This window comes from Arachis hypogaea, chromosome 10 (assembly GCF_003086295.3).
Source record: "Arachis hypogaea cultivar Tifrunner chromosome 10, arahy.Tifrunner.gnm2.J5K5, whole genome shotgun sequence".
Taxonomy (NCBI): Eukaryota; Viridiplantae; Streptophyta; class Magnoliopsida; order Fabales; family Fabaceae; genus Arachis; species Arachis hypogaea.
The window spans coordinates 105513291-105522653 of record NC_092045.1 but is presented as its reverse complement, the minus strand read 5'-3'; the positions used below and the strand labels follow the sequence as shown (position 1 = coordinate 105522653).

The 9363-nt window shown below is 32.2% G+C and overlaps 2 protein-coding genes across 2 annotated transcripts; one reads left to right on the top strand and one right to left on the bottom strand.

Moving 5' to 3' along the window:
* Positions 1-994: 994 nt before the first annotated feature.
* LOC112716285 (uncharacterized) lies at positions 995-4777 on the top strand. Its single transcript, XM_025768157.3, has 4 exons — positions 995-1238; positions 1710-2948; positions 3130-3545; positions 3963-4777. The coding sequence occupies exons 2-4, from the start codon at positions 2069-2071 to the stop codon at positions 4704-4706; spliced, it is 2040 nt and encodes a 679-aa protein (XP_025623942.1). The 5' UTR covers positions 995-1238; positions 1710-2068; the 3' UTR covers positions 4707-4777.
* A 138-nt stretch (positions 4778-4915) lies between these two features.
* On the bottom strand, positions 4916-7324 carry LOC112716286 (uncharacterized). Its single transcript, XM_025768158.3, has 5 exons — positions 7211-7324; positions 6673-6815; positions 6494-6562; positions 6284-6390; positions 4916-5858 (listed from the first exon to the last, which is right to left on the bottom strand). Exons 2-5 carry the CDS (start codon positions 6812-6814, stop codon positions 5268-5270), a joined length of 909 nt encoding a protein of 302 aa, XP_025623943.1. The 5' UTR covers position 6815; positions 7211-7324; the 3' UTR covers positions 4916-5267.
* Positions 7325-9363: the final 2039 nt, after the last annotated feature.

Sequence of the window (9363 nt, the reverse complement as noted above, 5' to 3'; positions counted from 1 at the left end):
GATGAGGTGACAATTATGCACAAGAATTTAATCACTTTCATGGGACAAAGTAAACTTCGAGAATGTTATCACCATACAGAAGAGGGTGGAGGAGTTGTGCCTATGCAGCAGAGATTCTGCGTACCTCGATAGCACAAATGTTGCCACGTGTAACGAGCTTAATACATATGCACCTTGTTGATGGGCTTGTCAGTTCATCGCAAAGAGACTTCTCCGGCGGTGACAGCCACCACCACCATAAACTGGTGGTGCTAAAATAAATTTAAATAATCACAAGAGAGAGAAAGAAAAGTAGAGAACATATACCTAATTATTATGATTAATATTTAACTTAATTGTAATTATAAACACTATATATATTATAGGGTATATATATATATATATATATATATATATATATATATATATATATATATATATATATATATATATATATATATATATATATATAGGTCTCTAAAAAATTTTACATAAGACGTTTTCGTCTCTAAAAAAAATTTATTATATCGAAGTTTTTAAATTTTACAAAAATAGGACATATAAGTTTCTATCTTAATTAGATCTGTTGTTTTTACTTAGACAAATAAATCTTCAAAAATATGACAAAAAGAACTGTATATTTTATTTTTGTAAAATTCAAGGACCTTTATATAATAAAATTTTTTTGAGGATAAAAATGTCAAATACAAAAGTTTTTAGGAACTTATCTGAGTATATATTCAAAAAAAAACTTTTCTTATATGAATTAATATTTTTTAATTTCTTTTCATGAAAAACTAAAAAAAATTAAGAATGAACGTTATCACTCCAAAATTATTTATCTAAACCTAAAATATTCTAAATAAACATTTGTTATTATTTTTATTTTATTAGTTTCTTAAAATCTAAATTAAAAATAATAATAAACCCATAATAATAATAATATAAGAGATAATTAACAAAATAAAAGGAAAACACTAAAATAAATATTTAAGAATTTCTCAACAAATTTTGTCACTATAAAATCCACGAACACGACAATGTGGATGAGACTTGAGAATCAGTGGCCCTATAAAATTCAGAAGAAAGAAAACAAAACAGCATTGAAATATCTTTCATTTTCGTTACATATATTTTAATTTTAATTATTTATTTGAGAATTGAGGGCGTTTTTCTGTTACTACCGGTTCCGTTCTGTGGAGATAACGCTGTTGAAGGTCTCATTCAACGGATTCCATTTCTCAATTCTCAATCTTAAGGTATCACCATCATTTCGTTTCGCAACACCCCCACCCATTTTTCAAACATTCATTATTTGTTTCCCCTTTTTTTTTTCCTCCAATGCAAGAAAATTAACAAGAAGCCATGTTCCTTTCTTGTTATTCTAATTTTTATTTTTCGAAATGCTGCGACTTGGGAGCATTTGCTTCGATTATTTTGGCCAAATGAGTTTTTTTTTTAAAATAATATATATATATATATATTTTTGTAATAAATGAACGGGTTTTTGCACTGAAATAAGCTACTTTTACATGGATATATAGCTTATAGTTTCTTGCAATTTTTTTTTAAAATTGAATGATTGGTTTTCAATTTTTCATCAGGCTTGCTTTTCAATTTTTTTTTCCTGCTTTTGAAGTTGACAGAAACATCTGAATTCAACTTTTGAATTCTTGATGTTGCTTCTCTATGGTTACCATAACCTGTTTGATTTTTTTTTTTTGGCCCAGTAATTTTGTATTGGTTCTCCTTGCTTCAAGTTGGGAATAGTTTCTTATGATTAGAGTAGGATTGGAATAGGGACTCAATGAAAAACACTATGGTTAGAATTGGGAGGAGAAACTGGAGGAATGCATCTTTGGTGAATCAAGGATTGTGGTTTTGTTTTCTTGGGTATGGTTTCAAGCTCTTCATTCTTTAGCTTCTCATTCTCAGAAAAGAAGCTTTTTCCCCCAATTCATGGAAAGTTCTTCTTTCTTTGGCTTGTTAGTGCTGATCATTGAGAGAATTAGGAAAATCTGTATTGTTGAAGAGTTTGGATAGTAGTGGCTTTATTTTTGCTTTGCTGAGGTACTGAGGAGTGAGTCGAATGGACTTTTGGTTTGTTGCGGCTGCTGCTGGAGCTGGCTATCTAGCTAAATATTGGAATAGCATATCAAAGAATGGTAATGATTTGTGTCGATTGTTGTCAGAGGATTCATATCTTAAGAATCCTGAGTCCCAAAGCTGTACTTTTCCTTTTGCCAAATTAGCTCGAAGAGATAGATTTGGCAAAGATGTTTTTATGGATAGAAGGGCCACAGATGTGAACTCGTTGGATCAGTTTTTTACAACGGAAGTAGCTTCTGACAGAGGGCTTGATGGTGAAAAACTAACCTGTGATCGGAATTTGCTATCGATATCCAACTTACATGTTTTGTTTTCACCAAATGGTCACTTTAAGGATGTTGAAGATGGAAATGAAGAAACCTTAAATTTTGGCGAAAATCATGGTTTCTTGCTTCCTGATTCTTCTGCTGAAGGGGTGGGCGTCCCTAATGCTTTCAGAAATAAAACCTCACTTAGGGCAAAACTTTTATCTGGGAAAATTACTAGACCTTTGAATTCCATAGAGAGTTGTTTCATGGCTCAGCTATACAAAGAACACGAAGAAATGGAAAAGTATGTTGTATGTTCTCCTTCATCACCACATAGATACACACGGCCGTTTCTTGTAAGTGATGGAAGCCGAATAATTAGCAGAGGGAATGATATTTCTTTCAGTCCATCAATTGGAAGCAAGGAATACAAGCTGCATGAAGAAGCTTGCCAAGTAAAAGATGAAAATGTTTATGGGGTCCCCTCCTTACAAGAAGTTGGATCTTTGGATGATGCCAAGAAGATAAAATTTAATTCAGCCGGTGAGCGAAATCAAAGATTGAGCTCTTCCAACAATGCATTCAGGGAAAAATACATCCATACACAACATGGTATAGTTAATACTTGATAGTTCTTGACTTACGAAAATGTTATTTGCATAAGCAATTGGAAATGTTGACCTTTTAATGATTTATGTTATTATTTTTGTGGGTGGATATCATGCCTCCATTACTTGATTTTCATTTGTTTTACTTTGATAACTAAATTTCTTGGCACATTCATAATCATCAGATGCAATATTTCTCTTCAGTCTTGGGGTTTCTTTTGGGATCCTAACCTCTGTCATGGCAAATAAACGAGAAATGGAAGAGTTAAGAGAATTGGTGAATCAGACAGATAACTTGATTCAAGACCTACAAGAAGAACTTGAGATGAAAGATTCAATGACCGTGAAGGAGTTGCATAATGAAAATTACGGTTTGCGAGATACTTTTGATCATTCGTGCTACAGAAAGGAGCTGACTGGATTATCCCCTGGAAAGCGTAACTCTCCAAGAATGGAGTGTGGAGAATCATGTGCTCAGATGGAAGAAGATGGTTTAGAATCCATGAGCAAAATTGAAGCTGAGCTCGAAGCTGAACTTGAGAGGTTGGGGCTGGAAATGAATGCATCTAGTCTAGAAAGTAAAATGTCTGAACTTGTTGAGGCAAGTATAGATGTCTATAAATGTTTATCTTTACATTTTCCTTATTACATGATCCTACATGCACAAAATGTTGTATGGGACTGTATCTTTTTGTGCCATGCCTGGCGTCTTTGCGTGTGTTATATCTTTGAGTTAAGTGCTACAATTTGTTTTTCCGTGTATGGAATGACAGAATAACCTATACCTGTAACAATTTATTTCCTGGCCAAGAATCTTGGGTTGCTCTCAACAAATAAATCAATTTTAGCTCCCTTTGCGAAGTTTTATATGCCGTGTTTAACTTGAAACTCATGCTGGTTTCAATTATCCACCAAAAGTTTTCCTCTGCAATCTGTAGTATTCCATGATTCTCTTTGGTTGATGTTTACTTTCTCTTAATTGGGTCCATGAGTGTTAATGGTGCACAAATTCTTGCAGCTTGACCCCAATTTTGTAGCAGATTTGGCTCAAGGTGAGTTGCGAGCTGACTTGTTCAAGGAGAAAGAAATTGTCCACGCAAAGTCAGACGATGATGCCGGTGATATTACACCTCTTCCTGGGGAATATGCAGTTTCACCTCATGAACTGACTCTGCGCTTACACGAAGTTGCAGAATCTCGGCTTGAGGAACGAGTTAAGGAGCTCGAGATAGCCCTCGAAAATAGCCAGAGGACAGTGCGGTTTATGGAATTAGAGCATGAGGGTTCTTCAAAAAGAGCACAGTCATCCTCTAATGGTGGAAACATGCTAACTTATGAAGTCTGTGACCCTATGGTCCAGCCCCTAATTCTCAATTTATCAGGTGAAGCTCTGGATGCTTACAATGAAGCGTATGAGGAACTGATAAATATAGGTGACTGTGAAGAAAATTCACCAATAGACATCCATCATAATGACCACGAAGAAGGTTCGCCTTCACATGATTTACTCGCATCAGGGTTTCAACACTGTGATGCAAATGATTCTGGAAATTGTTCTGCCGTTGACGATGGCAAGCTTGCAATACTGGAAGAACAAAGCTCTAGTATTTATGACTTAGATGTCACTGAAGATGAAAGTTGTAGTTTTGATGAGTTGGAAACACAATTGATAAGGCAAATAGTTGAAAGGACCAAGAAAGGTTCTTCTGTTTTTGAAGATGCACAAAAGACATTGTACTGTATGGATGAAGATGAATATTGATATGAAATAGAACATAGGAATGTAAGAATAGTAAGCTATTACATCTATTTAACACACAATATCTTCCGCTATTTTAACCTCATTTTAACATCATGTCATATTTACATTAAATAACCCTTACCAGATTTCTTTGCCTGAAAAAGTAGCTATAACCATTACTACCTCGATGGGTTCTCTTGGCCAATTAATTACTGCAAATACAAGAAAAATAAGTAATAATTTTGTGCATAGTGACTTGTAATTGATACTGTCTTGATAAAATTGTGATGTCTTTAAATATATTTATAGCTAAATAAATTTGCCTTTGATATACTTTCCTAGACCCTTCATTGACGCAAGATGTTTGAATACCTGCTTGTCTTTTTTTTTTTACGCCAAATTTGCCCCTAATAAATTTTCAATCAAATACTTAGGACCCAATAAAAAAACCACCAAGCAACAAAAATTGAAATTTTAGCAGAGGGGTTATGAAACAGAGCACTAGAAACCTAAGAACTCTTTAAATTCAAATCAAGCCCGTTTTGCATAAGCATCGGATTCCTCATAGTCACCCTTGAAATTTTAGTCCATGGAGCCTCCAAAATCATCCACAGCAGTTCCTTGATCGTTATTGCATTCATTAGTGCTACCATGTCCCGTTGCTCCATATCCACTGGCAAAACTGCTGCCAGAACCCACACCACCACTGCCATACCCGGCCATGGCACTTCCATTGTATTGACTACTGGGGAAACTGTTTCCACCACCACCAGTAGCGTTGGCATAGTTATCACTGTTAGGAAATCCAGCAGAAGTGTTGTAATTATTGCTCCTGTCAAATCCAGAAGCCGGGACATAGCCACCATAGCCTCCACCGCTAGCAGCAGCATTACCATAAGTACCAATATCGTTTCCTCCACCATAACCTCGGCTACTCTCACTGCTGTAAGTGTTTCCACTTGATCCATAGCTGTCTCCACCATATGCACCACCATAGCTGCCACCACCACCTGAACTTGCACCATATGGAGAGTTACCATAACCACCTTGGTATCCAGAACCAGCTCCAGCACCATAGGGAGCATTGTCAAAAGAGCCACCGAAACCACCACCTTGAAATCCACGAGGTCTTTCGCTTGCAAAATTTACCTTAACTCGGCGACCATGTAGATCCTGAAAAAGTCCTTACAGTCATTAAGAAGCAATTTATAAATAGGTATTATTGATGTTGGGCATCATATTTGCAAAATTAGAAAATCATGAAGTGTCGATGTAGCACCGGAAAATATAAACTACAAGATACAAAGCATCACTGGAAGAAGATGTCTTGCTAGGATCAAAGATAAGTTGTTGAGAAATTTACACATAAAACACAAGAAGTAGAAGTGTTCTACATCCCTGAAACTGACACACATGAAATATCTATGGCACAAATTCAAAAAATAATGTTTAAAAAAATTACCTACATATAATTACACAAAATTTGCTTGACAAGTATAGCATCCATACTTCAACAGATTTAAACACGAAACTATGTAGCTCCAGAAATGTATCAATGACATGATTACTAACACCATAGAAGCAGCAAATCTGCATACCTGCCCATCTAAGGCCTGAATGGCACTTGACGCCTCCTCAACCGAACTGTAAGTAATAAACCCAAATCCTCTGGATCTGCCAGAATCACGGTCCACAATTATCCTTGCTACAAAAATCAAAAGATAAAACAGCAATTAACATTGAATCACTAACTAGAAACTAATCCCAAACCAACAAAAAAATAGCAATAAGAGAATCCAACTATTTACCATCAACAACATCACCATATTTCCCAAAAACCTCCCTCAAACTTTGCTCATCAGTGGAATACGAAACACCTGCAACGGATAAACACAACCATGTTCATTGCATAATTGTTATTATCAACTAAAGGTGAAAAAGTATGCCAGTTCATGGATGCAACTCAGGTAATCCCACAACGGCGCACCTCCTATAAACAGCTTTGTACTTGGAGCATTTGACATGCACCGTACAGACGGGAAAACAGACGGGATTTCACATAAATCCGAACTGATCTTCCTACTTGTCACTTGCCTTAGTATATTTCCAGCTCTACTGAGGAAAGCCATTCTGCAGCCAGAAGGAAAATCAGAAATTGTAATCACTGAAGCTACATTATGTAAATCACATTACTCAAAAAATGCAACATTGAACCCATCCCACATAAACCAGAGTAACAAATTCATCAAACAATGAATCAGTACAAAAGGTTTTCCATTTAACCTAACACTCAGCTTATTCTTTACCCAAACAAGCACACATATTTCACAGAAACAGTTAATTAACCTCCATCTAACAAAAATATGAAAAATTAGACCATTCTAACCTAAATTTCGTCTGATTTTGGTTCAGGCGTAAAGAAGTGTTCTTATATATTAAGATCACCAATTCACCACAAAATAATCATAAATAAATAGCAAAAGGAATCAACAGAAGAGAGAAAAAGAAAAGAAAGATTAACTCACGTTCCTTTCCTTGCTGTGGTGGATTCTCTTGTGCTGAAGAGTGGCGAGGTGAGTGCTAAACCCTAAAAGAGGGGTTTAGAAAAGGAAGGGTTTACGGGTTTCACGTAAAGTGTATGTACGGAAAAGAGGTCTACCTGTAGAGCATGACGGCTATCAACCATTGATTCCTAACGGCTACATCATAGCCGTTGAAGGGAAAATGAAAAATGAATTCTCTCTTTTTTATTGAGTATATCTATTCTATTATATAAAAATCGGATGTCTGCACTTAATGATGAAGCTGACGTGGCATGCTTCGGAGGGTGTTTCCGATTTAATTGTTTTAACTCATTTAATACAATTTATTGCACTGAATTAATTATATTAACTAATTAATTTGATTAGATATTTAAATATTTCTTTTCTTAATATAATTTTTTATAATTTATATTACTTAATTAATTATACTACATTAATTATAATTCGTTATATTAGTGAATTATTCTTTTCATTTATAAAGTCTAAAATAAAATATATAAATTCTTATTTATTCTAATTAAATTTATTTATATACTATATATGAATTAACGTCTATTCGATTCTATTATATAAAAATCAGATTTCTACACTTAATGATGAAGCTGACGTGGCATGCTTCTGAGAGTGTTTCTCGATTTATTTCTTTTAACTCATTAAATACAATTTATTATGAGATTAATTATATCAACTAATTGATTTGATTAGATATTTAAATATTACATAATAATTATAATTTATATCAATTTATTTTAATAGTATTTCCTAATTTATTTCTTTGAATATTCTGGTAGTATTTTTTAATTTATTAAATCAAATTAGGTATAAATTATGTATATTAATTAATTGATTTGATTAAATTATTAATAATTAAAATAATAAATCTATAAATAAAATAAGCAATTGAGATATTTTTAACTAATAATTAAATTAAATTAAATTATATGTATTAAGTCAAATTCAAATCATGTAAATTAAATACTAAACTAAAATATGATAATTTCTTACTTATTCAAATTAAATGCAATAAATACAAATTAATTTTGTTAGATAATGATGATTTTATGGTCTTCTATATATAGACGGCCAAACAAAATGATAAGAATCATCATTTTTATCGCTCTTGCTATTTTAACTCTTTTTTTTCTTTTTTTTTCATGTAAAATTTTTTTTTATTGATAAATGAGAAGGTATGGATAAATAGTATTTCGTTGATTGTTTGTTTATAACTAGAAAATGTCTTAATTTAGGCATTACCGTTGCTAATAGAATTGGACGACAATGTACTCGGCATACTTGCAGTTTAAGAAATTAGGTCATGTGTTCGAGGTGCACCAATGCAAACTTTTGGAGCTGCTGACTGCCGCTGAATTCATCGTATAGTTGGAGCAAATTATGATATAGTGAAAAAACGTTTATGCATGCATGCTATTCTTCTTTATATATGTATCCCTCTATTTTTACAATTCACATCTTTATATATTAGATTCTTTTTGACATTATTTAAATTTGATATTTTTTTCTATTTTTACGCTTCTAATCATTTTTTGTCTTAATATTTTGTTCTCATCAATTTCTATATTTTATTTTAGGTTAACTTTGTGGTTCAAATATAATCATTTATGTTACTATTGAATGTTATGAAATTGACCTGATATTAACAATAAATAATTCAAAAAAAGATATTTTTTTGGAATAATTCTCCTAAATTTAAATTGTTATGTTAAACAGATGATGATAAATATTTTTGTATTAAATCTCTTATAAAATAAACTTATAGAAATGTTATGTTATATGATATAATTTGATTATATATTTTTTTATCTTCAATCTAAATTATTTAAATTGGGATACCAATTATTTTTAAATTTAATTAAATATCTAAATATCTTACAATTTAATATAATTTAATTTATATAAATACATGACTTTTAATATTTATGTAATAAATATTAGAGATATTTTTGCAAGTTATAATTTTTTTATCTGTATATTTAACTTTTAATAATATTTTTTATTTATTAATATATTATTTCTATTATTTGAGTATCAATAATGCGTTAAGAATTTTTTATTGTATAATTTATTTCAAGAAAATAATGATAAAATTTGATTTATAAAAATTTAAATTTGAGCGT